Genomic DNA, 19,873 nt, shown 5'->3' on the forward strand with positions numbered 1-19,873 from the left:
ACTTTTTTGAAATTTGGACTAAAATGGCAATAAAATGCAAACCTCAGGGACCCAGATTTAAAAAATTTGGATTTTGGACTAAAGTGGCAAAAGTGAACAAACCTCAGGGACCATTTTGGCTATTAACTCTTATTATTATTATTATTATTATTATTGTTATTATTATTATTATTGTTATTATTTTGCATCAAACATAAGGAGTTTTCAATGCTCATAACGCCCAAAGTAACAACGTCCAGCCACCGCTTCATTATCTCAAGTCACCCATCTTGTGACTTTATCCAGGAGCTTCTTATCCATATCTCATGTCTATCCCTACTAATATATAGTCAAGTACACTTCAAGAATACCATCATTAGACCAATCAATCTTAGGAAAGCCATACCATGTCCTCAGGGGAAACTAGTGATGTTTGCCATGAATGCAGCCCTCGAGGACGTGTACAAGAAGGTCTTTGCCGATTCCTATCAACATGGTGCACCTCAGAGGGGCGTGAAAAGCCCGTGGAGATGTAACACCTCGAAAATTCCTGTCCATTAGAATAAAGACACGTGTCGTGTGTGACAGACGTGTCAGAGAAACCGGATTTAATAAAGAGATATGTGGTAGGATTTCTAATAAAAAGGGGCGTCATGTTATTTAAAATACCTCTGAACGACCCAAGGGCGACACGTTATTAAATCACCTCTGAGCGACCCGACATTTTTATAAATCCCAAGATCCTTAAAATCAATTGATGATCATCTTATACGATAACCGGTTGTTCTCGAATAAATAAAGTTTCATCTTTATTAAGGGCTATGGAATTATAGGTTGTTACTACTCCTAATCTAAATAAAATCCTTGTAAATAAGTTTTCTTATAGTTTGGCCAACTTCTATGAAAATCCAAGACTCATCCTTGGTAATCTCCGTCAAATTTTCAAGACTCTTATGAGTTAAATGGAATGGGGAACATGTAAGAGTCTTCCCTTCATGCAATGGCTGTGTAAGTGGTCCCACAAGCTGAAAAAGAAATGCGTGTTTCGAGTTTCGTGGTTGCATGGTCAAGACTTAAAAGTTTGCAAACTTTTGTCTTCTGGACATCGCTTACGGACCGCAAGGCCCTTGGCTTACGGTCCGTAAGCAGGGTACCTGGGAATGTTCCGCATGGATCGGTTACGGACCGCAAAGCCCTAGGCTTACGGTCCGTAAGGTGGGCACCTGAACCATGTTTCAGTAAAGTCGGTTACGAACCGCAAATCATGTAGCATACGGTCCGCAAGAGGTCCTTACGGACCGTAAGGCCTCAAGCTTACGGTCCGTAAGACCGTCGCTGGCAGTATGTTTTGGACAGCTGCCTGTCCAGCCCTTTAACTGACTTAAAACGTAAAATTCTGATTCTATGGGCTTCATAGGCAGTATATAGACCCTTAGGGACATTTGGGTTGATTTTGTAACTGCCCTAGACTTGCTTGGCATGATCTTGGTGCATTGGGTTCACTATAAATAGAGTTCAAGTTGTTCATTTGAGACTTGCTCATTTTGGAACTTTGGCTAAGGATTTTCTGGAGCTCCTCTGGTCACCAACTCTTTTCTTTGGCTCTCTAATCCATCTTAGGACTCTTGTAAGTGTCCTTAATTTTCTTTAATCCTTTCTAGCTTAGCTAATTAAGTAAAAGTCAAACCGTCGTAATTAAGGTTTGACTTCGTGATTAAGCATAATGTGCTTTGTCTAATCACGAATTAAAGATACTTTTAGGAGGGTAATTAAGTGGGTGACAAACCCTTAAAAGGGTATTTCCAGATTCCCACTCTAAGCATGTCAATTGTCGAGTCAAAGCTAATTATAAAAAGTCAACAGAATGCTTAATTTCGAATTAACGCATAATTAGCAATGTAGGTTGAATGTAACCTGTTTGAACATTAATATAACTTGGTAATAAGTATAAGAACATGTTCCAACATGTTCAACTCGACAATTTTCTGTTTAGACCCGGTTCGGAACCGAAAGTCGCATAGTTTGACTTTCGCTTTGACTTTCAGTTCTGACCCGTTTTAGTCAAGATTAAAAATACCTTAGAGCTTCTTTTGGACCTATTAACATGTTAGTATATCCTCCTGTGATTATACAATGTGGTTCATTAGATATCTTGTTCATATGCATGTTTCCATTAAATGCCCATATGTTGACCATTATGCCCGAATGTCCAAAAATTATAATTTTTGAAAATGTAAAAGGGTAGACACCTTAGTTACTGAAATATAAAGTTGTCCCCAAAATTTGACATCAGTTTGAGGTCTAGATTAAGAGTTATGCTCGTTAGCGTAATTAGAAGCTTTCTTAATAAATAATTAGCGTATTTAATGCATAACCTATCTAAACCCGAATTTTATACCAAAACTTTATACCCACTGTTATATAATATTATTTTGGGAATTTTAAAGATTTTTATTCATTTTTAGGCTGAGCATAACTAGAGGTTCTAAGCTTATTTCGGCTTATGCCGGTTTTACCCTTTACGGTCATAAAATGAGTTTTACATAACCTTTTGACCCCAAACCTTTTCCTACTGATTTGTTATATTAAATATGATATTTTGAGCCTTCTGGAAATATAAAAATATCAGCTTTCCTTTTAAAACCCGGAAATGGCTCCAAATCGCCTTTTTAGGCATTTTTACGACATAGTATATGTCAGAACGAGTTTATATATAAAAGGTCTAATACCTACTGATATATTTTATAAAAATATATATTATAACAGTAGACTAAAGTTGGAAACTCAGATTTTCCGTTTTTACCCTTTTAGCCTATGTAAAATTACCAAAATGCCCTTATGAGGCATAATTGGCGTATAAAAACATTTGGGGCATATTTGGACATACCTTACTGATATTACAATATATTTGGTGCATATAATCTCAGGAAAACTTGCATATGACTTATATGGTTACTCGTTACGCACTTTCGCGTTCGGATCGGCTTATGTGACTAGTTCACGCATATTAGCCGAAACGGGTCAAACCATATCATCTAAGTCTCAAAATTCAGAATGTGTTTAGTTTACCCATATTATACAAGTATCCAAGCTTGTAGGGTCTAAATCACATTCCTTCCCGGTTTTCGCATTCCTCGCGATTAAACCATATTTATTCTTCGAAACTAACCGGTCTAAGCTTAGGCTATGTTAAAAGACCCGTTAGGATTCTAATAGGTTATTATAACCTTCGTTCCAGAATAGGAGCCCAGTAAAAGACACGTGCATTTTTGAAATTGTGGTTATACTTGCTCAGGTAAATACTTTTAACTTATTTTCCCTTATACGGGCTTGGGGGTACGGTATATAAAATACCGCTTGGTCGGGCAATTGACCCCATCTCATTAGTAGTTGGGTATTATCAATGTGACCCGTTTAAAAACTTGGTGTTGTTTGTTTTTATGCCTTTGGGAGCTTAATGACCATGTCCCGGATATCCTTGGCATCATTTTTGGCCACGACCTTGACACCCGGGTGTAGGCGTACACCCGGTATTATGTCCATTATTTTTAAGGTATTAACGTTGGCTTCCCGCCGCGGACTTATACCATGTGGTGTGTCATTTAACCTTAAACCCGATACGACTCGGGCGACCGAACGGTTAACAAACATGTAAATCTTTTACAAGTTTAACTCTGTTTAATTATTCCCAAGTTATAAAATGTTTTGTGCCTCGGGCATTCAAACCAATTTTTAAAACCTTTTCAAAATGAGTCAGTTAAATTGTATTTACCAGTGCAAACTGACGTATTTTCCCCAAAAAGATTAAGTGCAGGTGCTATACGCAATAGGCTGGTTTCTCCTTAGCATCGTAGAGTCTCGCAAGCTTTTGGGATGCATATATCTGTTGAACAATTTCTTTCTTTTTACTTCGATCCGCCTGTGGATCTATTTTGACTGGTTGTGATACTTGATATTACAATTAATAGTTGAAATAAATCTAATTTTCATTTGCTTCCGCTGTGCATTATAATTTGTGTTGTTTGACATATGATGATATCAACTACGTCACGTAATCCCCCACCGGGCCCACCGGTGACACGTGGAAATTAGGGGTGTGACAGGAGACTTTGACTCGAATGAATAGGGATCAATGGATAGACATTTTTTTAGGAGGAGAATCCAGGATGAACGTTTTTTTCATTTGCTATGCGCTGACTGGATGCGTACTCGCGTGATCAATCGATGAACGGGGGAATTGCGTGAATGACGAGACCGGCCTAACCTAAAGTGGGTCCCCCTTGAGAATCTAATATATTATTAAAAGTAAATATAATAATAAACTATTATAATATATATTAAATAAAAAATAATAGAAAGCCATACATGGTTTATCATATGCCGTAAATCTTGTATGGATAAATACGGAGAGCACGTAGTTCATTGTAAATAGCTCCCTAGGTTCAAATATCGGCATGACTGGGTGCGGGATGTTTTTATGGGACATCCTGAGAAGAGCTGGGATTTCTGCTAAGAAAGAGGCCCTTGTGAATTTCCTCACAGACCCTATGGAACGGAGATCTACTATGCGACCAGCAGATCTACTCACATTTGGCTGGGCTAGGAGGAAACATACCTGTGTGGACCTCATAGGGGTTTCCCCATTGGTTTGTTTATGAGAAAACTATATATTGCATTGTTATGTCTAAACACATTAGAACAAAAAAAAAAAGAACAATCATAATCAAAGTTCTTCATCCTCAACCCTTTTTCTGTAAATCCCGACCCCTCATAGATTATTCGTCTCAGATCAAGAATTTGAAACTTATCACCATACAAAACTCACAACTACCTCCCTCTTCCACCGCCAAGATTGATGATTTAGATTTGAAATTATGCCTCAAATTGGTGCATAGTTAAGAAATTGTTAATTATAACACCTTGTCATATCTCAGATGATGTATTCGCTTCGTCACCTACCAGATCTGTCACTCCGATCAACAACGACAATGTTCCAAGCTCGATTACTCCGATCTCAAATCTGTTTCTCCCCTTCTCTCTTCAGTTCCTGCAATAACAAATGAACCATTGGATGCCTTCGGTCGTGTTGATAAGAGAGCCAGATAACAAATCTGGCGACCCCTGGATCCGGCAACCACCACCCTTAGACGGACAGATAACAGATCCAACAAACCCCTCTCACCTCTTCAACCCTCGTTCACTCTTTTCATCCCCTGAAACCGTCAACATTCAAATCTGCAAAGAAAAACAAAGATCTTGAATTCTTGATCTATGGTTTTGGTAGCAGGGGTTGGTGATTGGTTTCAATTTTGGTGGAGAGAGCCTGTTCAAAATTATAAATGTTCTATTTAATTTATTTATTAAATATTTTATATAAGTGAGTAAAATTACCAATATACCCTCATGTGCAAGGCACATGTAATACTTAACTGAAAAATTTAACTAGGTTAGGGTCAAATGACGTAGAGTGTAACGAGTTTTGTAAATAAAGGATTGTGAGTGTAATTATTGAAGCTAAATGCTATCTGTTGCAATCTTATACAAACATAAATGACGAAAAATGTAATTTACCCTAATAATAATAATAACACTGTATAACTTTTTTGTTTTTATATATAATATAATATAATATAATATAATATAATATAATATAATATAATATAATATAATATAATATAATATAATATAATATAAACCGAAAATTTTTATAAGAGATGATTAAAATCTTAAAACCTAGATAAAAGGTTGCATTAATAATTGAAAATCATAAAAACTTAATAGACGAATTGTGAATTTAACAACATAGAAACATGTTTTACAACACTTAAAAGAATTTCTGTATAAATTAAAAAACATGAAAACAAAATTGTTTTCAAACTAAACTAGGTTGTACTTTCAAGTGGCTGCTTTTCAAATCGAAAGTGCGGTACAACCGTAAATAGCTCTTAAAAGCCGGCCCTAATTTACTATTTTCCCCCCTACCTTGTTGGGCTGGACTTTGGTGTTTTTACCTTCTATAATTATAATTTATTTCATAGTAACCCCCGATAATTTTAAATACATTCTATCAACATGATACCATGAGTGGCTGTGATTTCTAACACTAACACAAAGATAATATGAAATTTACTAGTTTCGGTTTATGATAAATAGGTCTGTTTTAGTTTTTCTCAGATCTCAACATATTTAACTAAACTAAACGAGTCGTGTTTATATCATCTCGACAGGTTCATGAGTTAACTCCGTCAACCCATTTAATGCTTTAATTTTTTTTGGAAATGTATTATGTGTTAAAATTAAACCGATCGAGTATTTTATGCCATCATTTAGAATTTAAAACATAAACTGATATAATATTTTATAACTAAAATCTATATGTTTTATGTTGTTGATTACAAAATTGTAATTTAAAGTATTAATATGAAGAAAAAACATAAAAAATGGGATTAAACGACCCGTACCCGTGTGAGCCCATAAATATCGTATTACGTTAGGGTTTGTATGCTTGATATGTTTTCGGGTTTGAATCATATCTATGTTCGTATGTCAAACTACAAACATATCCCGTTTAACAACCTATCATAATAAACATCTTTCTTTCTTAGAGAACAATATATAAAAATATATTTTGTTTCTTAAGAAAACAATATTTTTATAAAAATACTGATAACACTGATTTTTGCTATATAGTAACACAAAGGTCATTTGAAAAAAAAAAAAATCATTTTAAACTAGTGATGTATTTCAAATAACTTAACTTCATACCACAATTGCAAACGGTTACAAAGTATAAGGACTAAACACACCAACTTAAAATTCAGATTTGTTAATCAGAGTATATTAAAGTGTTAAGTAAATCCAAATCCCTCTCAATAATCAAATCTTTCTCTCTCTAAATTCTCTCGTCAGGTATCTCCACTTCACACACACACACACACACTTCATTTCTCCCAAAATCACGAAGCTTTTTCGTATTATAATTCGTTTATATTCACACAAATTCATTCGTTTAGGGTTTGATTTTGACTTTGAGTTGTTAGATCATCATGTCTCTGAGACCTAACGCGAGAACGGAGGTTCGCCGGAACCGTTACAAAGTCGCCGTGGATGCGGACGAAGGGCGCCGCCGGAGAGAAGATAATATGGTGGAGATCCGGAAGAATAAGAGGGAGGAGAACTTGCTTAAGAAGCGTCAAGTGCTGCCGTCGGCGCAACCGGTTTCTGCCGGTGCTCCGGTCACTACCTCCGCCACCGTTGAGAAAAAGGTATTCTCTGTTCGATTAGAGATATTTGTTAATAGTTAGACTGTTATTATGTGTTTTGTTATGATTTGTGATGTGATGGTTAAAATATTGATATTGAATAGTGTAAATGAATGAATCAGTTGTGACTTGTGATAGGGATTGACTGTGTGATTACGAGGTTTGTTAAGTTTTTGAGGTTTGTGTGATAGGGATTGACTGTGTAAATTAAGTTAGGGTTTCAAAAGTTTCGTTGACTTACATTTTGATGTGCATGCTTTTACATGACTTGGTAGTTTGAAGGTTTTCGTATGCGTACCTTGCGATATAACCTTGTTATTTTATGGCAATACTGAGATTACTATGCTATAGTTGGATAAATGGAATGGAGTAGGTTGCAAGTTCTTGACGTGTCCGTGTTGATTGATAATCTTTTTAACATGTGTATGTGAACGGTTGTTAGTGGCTTAGCTTAAATACTGATATGCATTAAACCGATGTAAAATATTGTGTAGCCATTAGTGTGTATGATTATGTGTAACCAGTTGAAGGATCCATTTGTAAATTATTTCATCTTTGTGTGTGAATGACATGGAATATTCTTGATTAGGTTCTGAGTTCTGTAGCTGTTTACATTTGTATTTATACTGTGTCAAGGTGTATAGTTTGTTAGTGTTCCTTTTTGGCTTCCTCACTGTATTCATAAGTGGATTATAAATGTAATTACAAGTACATAATTTTTTTCGCACTGGGAATATTGCTAATAAAAGTATGATTTGAACCCATCATTAATTTGATATGATTGAATAGGCATGTGTAGTGACGCTTGAGTTGTGAGATTTTTTGTACAATCGTCTGCTTCTCAGTTCTCAGATAAATATATATATATATATATATATATATATGTGTGTGTGTGTGTGTGTGTGTGTGTGTGTGTGTGTGTGTGTGTGTGTGTGCGCTTATTAAGTTTTTGTTTTCTATCTTTAAGTTATCAACCAGCTTTCAATTTGGGGACAGTGTGGGATGCCTGTTTGTTCTAACACTTTAATGTTCAGTAGTTTTATCTGTCCGGCCTTACTTGGCTGGGTATTTCAGTGGTCGTATATACTCCCACACTAGTTTCTTCATTATGTTTAACAAATTTGAATTTGTATGCATTGGATCCTTCTTTGAAGTCTTTGTTTATCTTTGTTATGTGTCCCTATGCATATAGATGGTGACTTTGGCTAAGTTGCTTTTTTGTAAAAGTAAACTCTTACAATGTGATAAAAAATATGCATATATCAGGAAAAGATTTACATGATTTGCCGTTAGGGTGGGTAAATATTTTTCTCTTCATATATAATTCATATTACTATGTAGCATGTACCATGAGTTCTGTTTATTTATCTTCTGACCTTGACCAATGGCCGAAAATATTGGGAGCAGTGGCTACTCTGTCCTATAAAGATCAAACAACCATGTATCAATTGAATATCATGATATGCAAATATGGTTCCATTTACCATTACATGATTGTTGTCATCTGAACTATTAAAAATGATGATGAAATTGCAGTTAGAGAGCCTACCTTCTATGGTTGCTGGGGTCTATTCAACTGATAACAACTTGCAGCTGGAGGCAACTACTCAATTTCGTAAATTGCTCTCAATCGGTATAATGTTTATTTTCTATTTTATTTCTCCTTCAAGAAGTCCTATCAATCATTAACCATTAATCGGAGAACCGACTAAACTTTATTTTACAGAACGGAGTCCTCCAATCGAGGAAGTCATACAATCTGGTGTCGTACCTCGCTTTGTCGAGTTCTTGATGAGAGAAGATTTCCCACAGCTCCAGGTCAGCATCATATCAAACCATTGGTTTTAATGCTGCTTGTTGTACTGCAATTTATGTTTGTTTGATTACTTGCTTTTAACACTAGTTTGAAGCTGCTTGGGCACTCACAAACATTGCTTCTGGTACCTCTGAGAACACAAAGGTTGTTATCGATCACGGGGCGGTCCCTATTTTCGTTAAGCTTCTTGCTTCTCCAAGTGATGATGTTCGTGAGCAGGTAACATGTGAATAATATAACTTACACGAAATGGATATAATTATTTTATACATATATAACCATGCTTTCTTGATGTAGGCCGTATGGGCATTGGGAAATGTAGCTGGTGACTCACCGAGATGTCGGGATCTTGTTCTTGGTCAAGGTGCTTTGCTTCCATTGCTGGCTCAGTTAAACGAGCATGCTAAGCTTTCCATGCTGAGAAATGCCACGTGGACACTATCAAATTTCTGTCGTGGGAAGCCACAACCGCCTTTTGAGGAGGTTGTTTACTACTCCTTTTTGTTATCCAATATTTAGTTGATTAGATGTGGCAAGATGGGCGGGTTGGACATTAGGTCGTTTGTGTTCTGGTCAAAATGGGTCTAGTAGTATTTACCTGTGAACATTTCTTGTCAGGAGGGCTGCAAGTGAACCAAACGAAGGCAAACATGACCTTGTTCATGTTCGTTTGTAAAGGAAATATGTGTTTACAAACTGTTTATGAATACTTACCGAACGAGATTTTATGTTCGTGTTTGTTCGTCAAAGAAATGAACGAGTTCGTGTTCGTGTTCGTGTTCATTTGTTAATTTAGGCAACGAACACAAACAAGCGTTCATGAACATAATATATATACACCGGTACTTACTAATTTAAATATTTTATTTGTCGGAATTTTGAAGTAATTAAATAAAATATAAAAACTAAAAACGCTAATGAACTATCGAACACAAACAAACACGTTACCGAACGTTCACGAACATAAGTGAATGAACGTGGCCTCTGTTCATGTTAGTTTATTTAACTAAAACGAACTTCCCGCTAAACAATTCATGAACTGTCCGCTGAACATTCGGTTCGTTTGTAGCCGTACTTGTCAGCTTTAAAAAAGAGTTAAGTGTTAAACATGATTATAAAAAGTGAATTTATTATATTAACAAATATGAATCTTTAAATAGAGTGATATAATATGTTGTAGGTAGTGTAAATACATTTCACATGACATTCAACTTGTGCGATCCGATTGGCCCATTTGACATGTTTCATTTTAGCTAAATTCTATTATTACAACAATCTGAATTTTAATTAATTTGCAGACAAAACCGGCATTGCCTGCACTTGAGCGACTTGTTCATTCAAATGATGAGGAGGTTCTAACTGATGCATGTTGGGCTCTCTCTTATCTGTCTGATGGTACAAACGACAAAATTCAAGCTGTCATTGAAGCTGGTGTCTGTAGGCGTCTTGTTGAGCTCCTCTTGTGAGCTTTTTCTTAAAGTCATTTATTATTACCATTGCTTAATGCTTGTAGCCTTGATCTAAATGATTCAAATTTTAACAACTGTATATACATACAATGTTCCAGGCATCCGTCTCCCTCAGTCCTCATTCCTGCACTTCGAACTGTAGGTAACATTGTGACTGGTGATGACCTCCAGACTCAGGTATGAGCTTGTGCTAGACTTTGTATATCATAAATATTTAGAGTAAATTGCCTTTTTACGTCCTTAAACTTTGAACCAAATTGCAAGCGATGTCCTTTAACTAACGAAATTACACTGAACGTCCTTTATGCCCTCATGCGAGTGGCACGTGTTTAGAGTTAACATTAAAAAGTTAATTGGACACCGCTTGATGAGAAACAAACACTAACATAAAGGACATCCAATGTAATTTCGTTAGTTAAAGGACAGTGCCTGCAATTTGGCTCAAAGTTTAAGGACGTAAATTGCAATTTATTCTAAATATTTATCAATTGAACAATGCTCACATAATCCAGATCTAAACATACGTATACACCCAATGACATGTTTTTACATGTCAAACTTGTGCTGTTTATATTGTTATAGTTCATGTGGATTATTAACACTATTCAGGCTAGAAATAATGGTCTTATGTGGTTCTTAATCCAATCTTTTATCTAGAGTAATTGCTATATTTATGTTGCATTTAATCCTTTATTGTTAGACCCAAATATGTGATGCGCATTTTAGATAACAACGGTTGTTTATGCAGTGTATTATTGAGCACGGTGCACTCCCATGCCTGCTGAGCTTGTTGACCAATAACCACAAAAAGAGCATCAAGAAAGAAGCCTGCTGGACTATCTCGAACATCACTGCTGGCAACAAAGAACAAATCCAGGTTACATATATACATCTTTTAGGCTGCAGCTTTATATTTTCGCAATTTTGATCACTAGTTAAATTATATATAATGATTAAAAATTTATTTGTAGTCTGTAATCGAGGCTGGGTTGATTGCTCCCCTGGTCAATCTCCTTCAAAACGCTGAATTTGATATAAAGAAAGAAGCTGCTTGGGCCATATCGAACGCCACTTCTGGTGGAACTAATGAACAAATCAAGTATGTTATCAATAATGACTATTATTACAAAACAATATCATTATAGTAATAAGAGTAAAATGTCATTTTTGTCCCTGAGGTTTGGCCAGTTTTCTGACTTTCATCCAAAGGGCTGTTTTTCCGTGTCTTGTTATTTTCATCCGGCTCGTTAACTCCATCCATTTTTCTCCATTAAGGCAGGGGTATTTTCGTTTTTTTGGTTAACGAAAAATGAATGGAGTTAACGAATACCCCTGAAAAAGATTGAATTGCCCTATAAGTTAACAACAAAAGACGGAAATACCCCTGATTTAACATAGAAAAATGAATGGAGTTAACGAGCCAAATGAAAATGGCACTATTTCAAACCTTTTGGATCCAGATACGGAAAAACAAACCTTTGGACAAAACTGGCCAAACCTCGGGGACGAAAATGACATTTTACTCTAATAATATTAATAATATAAATCGATGATTTGTAGGTACTTGGTGAGTCAGGGTTGTATCAAACCGTTGAGTGATCTCCTTGTATGTCCCGATCCAAGGATCGTTACCGTGAGTTTAGAAGGACTTGAGAACATATTAAAGGTTGGTGAAGCTGAGAAGAACTTGGGCAACACTGGAGATGTTAACTACTTTGCGCAATTGATAGACGATGCAGAAGGCTTAGAAAAGATTGAGAATTTACAGTCTCATGACAATAATGAAATTTATGAAAAAGCCGTTAAAATTCTCGAGACTTACTGGTTGGAAGAAGAAGAAGAAGAGCTTGTGGTTGATGGTGCACAAGCTGGTTTCAACTTTGGTGGGCCCAATGCTCAAGTTCCACCTGGCGGGTTCAATTTTAACGGCTGAAGGTAATTATCACATATTTCATCGTACCATCTTTTAGAAAAAAAGTTACTAATATAATTATTCTGGTATGTGGAAATTTACATTTGACACTGATGATTTTATTTTGCAGAAAGATATGACGGGTGGGTGAAACATCAAGTCGGGGTCCGCTTGGGTCATATAATGGCGGTCCAGGTACAATAAACAAATGGGTTCATAGTTTGGGTTTGGGCGGGGCAATTTTTGGGTTCTTTTTTTTTTTTTTTTACCTCGAGTCGTTGAATGTTTTGGAACAATGTTCGAGGGGGATATTGTGTATGGAGTCGGGGCAATTGTTTTGGAGTCATGAGTGTATATTCATATGATCTTTGAATCTATATATTGGCCACGTTGTAATGGTAAAATTGATGTATTTACTGTTTGCCATGGATGAAGTTTACACTTTTATTGAAGAGCATTTCATGTTAAGCTCAACAGGAAATGTTTGTTGCATATACAATTCACATGTATACGATCTTAACTAGGGCTGTAAACGAACCGAACGAACACGAACGAGGCCTTGTTCGTGTTCGTTCATTAAGGAAATAAATGTGTTCACGAACGGTTCATGAACACTTACCGAACGAGATTTTATGTTTGTGTTCGTTCATTAAGGAAATGAGCATGTTCACGAACGGTTCACGAACACAAATAAATTTGGCCAACGCAATTAAGAATAAAGGTGGATGACCCAGAGAGTAGCACAACTTGAATCCCTTATTGTGGAATGGAGGTAGATCATATTCGTCGATGTAAATAATGAGAAAAGAAAGGGAAATGGTGCATAAACAAGGTGAAAGAGGGTTTCCTAGTTTAATTGTTAGGGTAATGATATAAATAAAAGTTTAATAGTATAAAAAAGTATAGATAAAATATATGAAAGTATAAAAATCTTTAATTAAAACACGAACATACGAACATAAACGAGCGCAAATGAACGAATGTTCACGAACACCTTACCGAACGTTCACGAACACAATTGAACAAACGAGACCTTTGTTCATGTTCGTTCATTTAACTAATCGAACGGAATTTCTTGTTCATGTTCGTTCGTTTATTAAACGAACGAAAATAAACGAACTTTCGCCGAACGGTTCACGAACTGTTCGCTGAACGTTCGGTTCGTTTACAGCCCTAATCTTAACCCAACAGAAGAGTGTTTGAAGCGTTCGCCAATCAACTAGTGAAGATGACGTCGACTTGAGCTCCGATTAGTCTTCTGATGGGTTTGTGAGGCAGGGGGTCAACTATGCGTGGTGGTGGTCAAATTTCAGATCAACAGATTATCTTGGAATCAAAGGGCATTTAAACACGAATACATTCCTCATGCATGCATATGTTCATAAAAGAAAAGGATATGCAATCTAACATGATATGAAGAAAATGAGAAAGTATTAGGAAATCGCTTGTGTAATAAAATAAAGCTGATATCTGTATATACCATAAAATTGATATAAATATGACTTGCTTAAAACACTATTAACTAGACCATGATGGTACAATAAATAAAGCGTATATATTTTTCATGTAACTGATGAAAAACATTTTATATCACGAAGTTATGTATTCTATAGTTTATTTATACTATGGTATTGAATAGAACTAAAAGAATAAAGTTATGGTTTATTATCACTCTCATCTCATGACATATTACATAAATATTTAAATGATAGTAAAAAACTGCTTATTTATTTAAAATTTGAGATAAAAAACATGACTTCCGAAGTGTCATACTCCCTAAACTCCATTATCAATTTACAAATGTCATAAGTTTTAGACCAGTAAATCTTAACGACTTGATTGTTTAACTATTTTTTAGTTTCAATTATCCATTTCTCCAAGATCGATTTGGTCATAATCCTCTTTTGTCATATTATAGTTTCCATATCGTCCTGCGACAGGACCTTCGTATGATTCGAGAATAGAAGCTAGAAAAGAAGAATATTTACAAGAAAAAATTGAATATAGTAATTATCACACCCAATATATGCTTATAAAACAACAATATTATTAAAAGAGTATGGAAGGTTTGAAATGATTTTATATGGGTATATGTCTTTGAAAATAATAGAAATCCATGAAATTAGTTTGGTTCAACATCCTTCCTAAAACTGAAGGTAATGATATAATGATCACTGTAAAAGTTATTATTTACGTAATTGAGTAATGCGTAATGACGTCCATATGAATAATGGGACTAATCAATAAAAATAGCATAGTAGGGGTGTGATAATATGATTAGTATCCTAGAAGGAAATCCATATGCCACGTGTTGGTGAAATGTTTTGTGTGTAAAAACCATTGTAAAGATGAGTTTTCACAATGTTGAAGCATAATACATGAGTATGCCAAAATTATATTTTATTATATCAAAAGAGTAAAATAAATTAAACAAGACCATATTATACAAATTATTACTGCACACATTAATAGATAACTTTTGATCTACCTACATAAAAAACATTTATTTGATAGTTCTCTAATATGATTTTTATTTCGTGTATCAAATTCATGGTTGTAAAAATCCCAACTAGACGCCTGATTAATTCCAATTAATTCTGGTTAATCTCGATTACTCGCTAGTCTCAACAACTCCAACCCACCAACCGACTAATTACTAATGATTTCTACCACCATGATCAAACTTGAACTCTCACAAAAAGTTAGATTATTTATCAAATTGAATTATTTGTCCTAACTAATAAAACCAAAAAAAATAATTCGAAATAAAAAGATCTACAAAACCATCAATCTCTCCAGGACTCCAACTGTGTGCTGCATTTATTGAACTAAAACCATTTATCTTCTTCTTCCTCCAACATAACTTCAAGAAATCTCAAATACACTAACCAACATCGGTGCATGAACACTCACCGCTTCCCACCGTTGACCATCACATGGCACCGCCATCCACCGTCTAATCTTCATCTATGCACCCGCACCGCCGTCCACCATCTACTCTTCATGTATGGACCGTTTGAATGTTTGATCTTCCTGCCCACGTTGACCATTATTGAGGATGATAATAGATTCATATCAGTACAAGTTTTAACTTTTAAGTCTATCATTTCATTTTATTATCATTTAAATGCATTCATGATAATTGCAGCTTTAACCAATAATTTAAAAGTGAGAAGCGTGTTTCCTTTGACTTTGACCACTTTAATAATTTAGTTTTGCATGAAGGATCTAAGGGTTATCTAATCATCACTAGTGCTCTAGTGGTAGTGGTGATCACGTGTATTTAAATTGGGGATCTATTGTGTGAGAACGCTCTCTAGCACGGACCCGGTTAAAATAACGTATGTTAGATCTTCCGACATTCACGAATAATTCACACTTTTCAAAAAAAAAAAAAAAAAAATTCTAAGGCTTGATCTAAATGCACCTCCTAATTACTAATAATACCCCCTTTGTGGGAGGAAAAGTACCGGTCTCACACGGTCCCCACCTGTAAGTATGTAAGAGTTAAGGTAGAGTCCCGTCAATCTCGTCGTGTAATGTCATTTAAACAATGTTTTAAAATCCGGCTTTTAAATCATACGGGCTTAGGTTTCGAAATGGTACAATCGGTTGAACCGAGCGGTTCAACCGAGTTGATTAATTAACACTATAAATCCATAAAATACAATTTTTACTTAAAAATAATCCAAAACTACATCATTTCATAAAATAAAAAATATTTTAAAGGTTAATCCATAATAAAAAATAATCCAACAATTCACTATTGGTACCTTTTTAGACGCTAGGTTTTGCTAAGAAGGTAAATCGTCACATTTTTTTGCCCAAAAAAGATTAAAAGTAAAAATTTTAACCTTTGACCCGGTACTGGTATACCGATTTAAACCGGTATAACCCAATTTACCGACGATACAACTTCTTTGACGTTCCCTCAGTTTACCGGCATGATTCATGTCGGCTAAGCTTCCGGCATCCAGTTTAACTGGTTCAACCGCCGATATAAACCGGTTTTTAAAACATGGCACTTAAATCATCCACTACCCTCACCTACCTAATTTATCGACACCACTATCCTAAAACATGAACCGCACCATTTTACCCCCCCCCCTCTCCATACACATAACTCTCTTTATCTCTCACACATACCCACACACACAACACAACACAACACAACACAACACTCTCTCTCCGACAACAACTTAACCCCCGACCTGCATGGTACTACCCTAAGGATCGACGGCGGTGTACCATAGCGGGTAGTGGGTACCTATTGGTGCCCCTCCTACACTCATGTTGAAGAGACTATTTTTCAAAAAAAAAAAAAAGTATTTTGTATTAAGGGTGGGTGGGGTGGGGTGGGGTAGGGTAAACGAACTGAACGAACACATTTTGTTCGTGTTTGTTCATTAAGAACATGTTCATAAATGGTTCATGAACGAATGAGATTTCTTGCTCGTGATCGTTTATCAAGAAAATGAATATGTTCATGAGCACTTATCAAACTAAACAAACACAAACAAACACAAAAGAATGTTCATACACATAAATGAACACAAACGAACGTCATATATTTATTTTAAAATCAAATCCGCATTTTACATTAAAAAGATTAGAGTAAAATGCCAAAATAGTATTTGAGTTTAGGTCAATTTTGACACTTTAGTCCAAATATGAAACTTTTAGTGTTGAAGAGATTATTTTTCAATATATATATATATATATATATATATATATATATATATATATATATGTATTAAGGGTGGGTGGGGGTGGGGTAGGGGTAGACAAACTAAACGAACACATTTTGTTCGTGATTGTTCATTAAGAACATGTTCATAAATAGTTCATGAACGAATGAGATTTCTTGCTCGTGATCGTTCATTAAGAAAATGAATATGTTCATGAGCACTTATCAAACCAAACAAACGCAAACAAACACAAAAGAATGTTCATACACATAAATGAACACACACGAACATCATATATTTATTTTAAAATCAAATCCGCATTTTTCATTAAAAAGATTAGAGTAAAATGCCAAAATAGTCCCTGAGTTTAGGTCAGTTTTGCCACTTTAGTTCAAATATGAAACTTTTGTCTTTGGGTCCCTGAGTTTTTAATTTTGTTGCCATTTCTATCCAAATGACAAATTGGATTAGAAATTTATGTTAACTTCTCCCCTTTTGTTGTTTTCATCGTTTAAATGAAGGGTATAATGGTCATTTTAACTTAAATTTTAATTTAATTAAAAAAAACCCAAAATACAAACTAAATATCCTTCTATCTTTTACCCCAAACCCTAATCTTCCTTGTATCATTGTATCATTGTAACACCCGTCTCATAAGTTTAAGATTTTAAACTAAAACACGCATTCTTTTAAAAGAAAAATGCATAATTTCAAAAAAATCTTAGTTATATAAAACTAAGATTACACAGTTATGGTGTTCTAAATTAAACAACTAACAAGTCTAAAACATTCAACATTAAGTTAGTGTTTACATAATAAACATTGTATAAAACAAGATTAAATTAGCGTGGAAGCTTCAAAACTTTGTGTTTGGTTCTTGATATATGCTTGATCACCATCCGGAATATCGCCCTACACCAAAACCATACCAAATGTTAGTTTTGATGACATAATAGCACGTATATACAAGTTCCATTGCCAAACAACGAAAACAAGACAAAAATTCAGCAAATTGGGTCTGTCGCGCCCCGCGACAGATCCCACAATGGCTTTTGCGGGCAGCGACCAACGTCGCGTGGCGCTACGGTATTTCTGGGTTGGCGTCGCGTAGCGCGAGCACCCCTTTTCGACAGCAGGTTTGTGAATTTGAGCTGCATATTTGCCCAGCACCAATTTTCCCAATTCCATATTTAAACACTCATAACTTTTATTCTAAGTGTCCGTTTTTCACGATTCTTTTTCCTACGTGTCCGTAATTTAAATACGGACCCGTTTATTATCATTACTTGCACAAAATCTCGTTTATAGGCTGATCGCCTAAGAATTCCCCTTTTATTTATTCGACCCGTTTGGTTATTTGTCAAACCATACAAAATTTACTCATAATGGTTTCTAAATAAAATTACCCTTTTACCCAGGGCTTGTCAACATTGGTATCTCTACCATACCCAAAACTTATGCACACAATATGTCATGCTTGTTATGAACAATTTCAATCAAAACATTATTACTAATCGACAAAATATGATTCTTTTCCTTTTGACCTGTATCATGGGATTCTTTTAAGAAAAGCTACGCTCTTGGTGTGTCCGTTCAACGGACTATGCTTTCATAATTCAAAATCAACTAGTGATTATCATAGCACTTCAACGCTGCCATTTTATCCATTATTTGACCCATTTGGTTGTCTAATGGAATCCACCACTTCACGACACACCCAACTTATTTTAACAAATATTTGACCCGTTCTCTATGATACACCGAATGATTCTAACCGTTCTTTTTAGCGCGTATGGTTTATTCCCACCATACTTTAACCATTTACTTTGACCCGTTTGGTTTGCCGAGTGAACTTCGTCACTTCCATGTCTTACTAACATACTCTAATCATTAAATTTGACCCGTTTGATCTATCGAGTGAAATTCGTCACTTCAATGACACATCAAATGAGTATATCACACCACGATGCTATTAACAAGATATAACTAAACATTTTTACATAATGTAACGAAACTAATAGTTACGTACCTTTAAAGCGCTCCTTTCAAACGCGTGTCTCCACCGGCTTATCCACTTAACGATCCGGATTCCTTGCCTATAGAGTTCAACCATATATTGTTTAGAACTCCTTTTACAACATATCACGCATAATTCATCTCATCATTATAGTATGCGTTTTTATTCAGAATATTCAATATTTAGCCTTCTTTTAGGCATTTCAACAAACACCTAAAGGGCATTATTTTACTAAACCCATAACCAAGTCTCATGACTATTTATTTGGCCAAATTTTAACATCTAACACAAGTTCATATATCAAATTCCACATCAATATTCTGGTTTTACTTCATATAGCTTCAAACAACACTAGTTTGACAATTATGATTCTAGTGTTTATCATGATTCTACAAAACCCATCAAGCACATATAATGGATGATCATAAATTTTCATAGTTTAAACCCTAATTAAACAAACTAGTTACTAGGGTTTACTCCTAGACATGATTTCATTACAATTTCATCCAAATAACAATCATGCAAACTCAGATTTTGAATCTCATGTGTTCATCTAGAAATCAAGATGAAATCGAACCATGAAATTTTATATACCTTATGATCCCTTTACTGCGGTGATCACTAATCTATGCTCGGATTTCGATTTGAGCTTGATTTGAACCTTTAATTTGATCAATTTGTTAGAACTAGGGTTGAAGGTGAGTTTGGTCGCCCCTTCTGTGTTATGTCG

General features: G+C 35.2%; 1 protein-coding gene and 1 long non-coding RNA gene across 3 annotated transcripts; one reads left to right on the forward strand and one right to left on the reverse strand.

Moving 5' to 3' along the window:
- Nucleotides 1-6,736: 6,736 nt before the first annotated feature.
- Nucleotides 6,737-12,892, forward strand: LOC110897866 (importin subunit alpha-2). Of its 2 annotated transcripts, none has more exons than XM_022144598.2 (12): nt 6,737-6,888; nt 7,020-7,244; nt 8,778-8,874; nt 8,968-9,059; nt 9,145-9,276; nt 9,355-9,540; nt 10,356-10,519; nt 10,625-10,703; nt 11,275-11,403; nt 11,498-11,625; nt 12,087-12,461; nt 12,569-12,892. In XM_022144598.2, the coding sequence occupies exons 2-11, from the start codon at nt 7,026-7,028 to the stop codon at nt 12,457-12,459; spliced, it is 1,599 nt and encodes a 532-aa protein (XP_022000290.1). In that variant the 5' UTR covers nt 6,737-6,888; nt 7,020-7,025; the 3' UTR covers nt 12,460-12,461; nt 12,569-12,892. The 2 variants fall into 2 exon arrangements, with proteins under 2 accessions (XP_022000290.1, XP_022000289.1); XM_022144597.2 differs by having other exon boundaries at nt 6,856-6,888; nt 6,993-7,244.
- Nucleotides 12,893-17,819: 4,927 nt separating this feature from the next.
- Nucleotides 17,820-19,873, reverse strand: LOC110902660. Its single transcript, XR_002571311.2, has 3 exons — nt 19,738-19,873; nt 19,156-19,222; nt 17,820-18,038 (listed from the first exon to the last, which is right to left on the reverse strand). It is a non-coding gene; the product is annotated as an uncharacterized LOC110902660 (long non-coding RNA).

Source organism: Helianthus annuus, chromosome 13 (genome assembly GCF_002127325.2).
Source record: "Helianthus annuus cultivar XRQ/B chromosome 13, HanXRQr2.0-SUNRISE, whole genome shotgun sequence".
NCBI lineage: Eukaryota > Viridiplantae > Streptophyta > Magnoliopsida > Asterales > Asteraceae > Helianthus > Helianthus annuus.

Excerpts from the sequence above, each read along its gene's own strand:
- LOC110897866 (XM_022144598.2), top strand. The coding sequence starts at position 7,026 with ATGTCTCTGAGACCTAACGCGAGAACGGAGGTTCGCCGGAACCGTTAC. Across the intron at positions 7,245-8,777 it reads CCGCCACCGTTGAGAAAAAG|TTAGAGAGCCTACCTTCTAT; the intron begins GTATTCTCTGTT and ends ATGAAATTGCAG. Across the intron at positions 9,277-9,354 it reads GTGATGATGTTCGTGAGCAG|GCCGTATGGGCATTGGGAAA; the intron begins GTAACATGTGAA and ends TTCTTGATGTAG.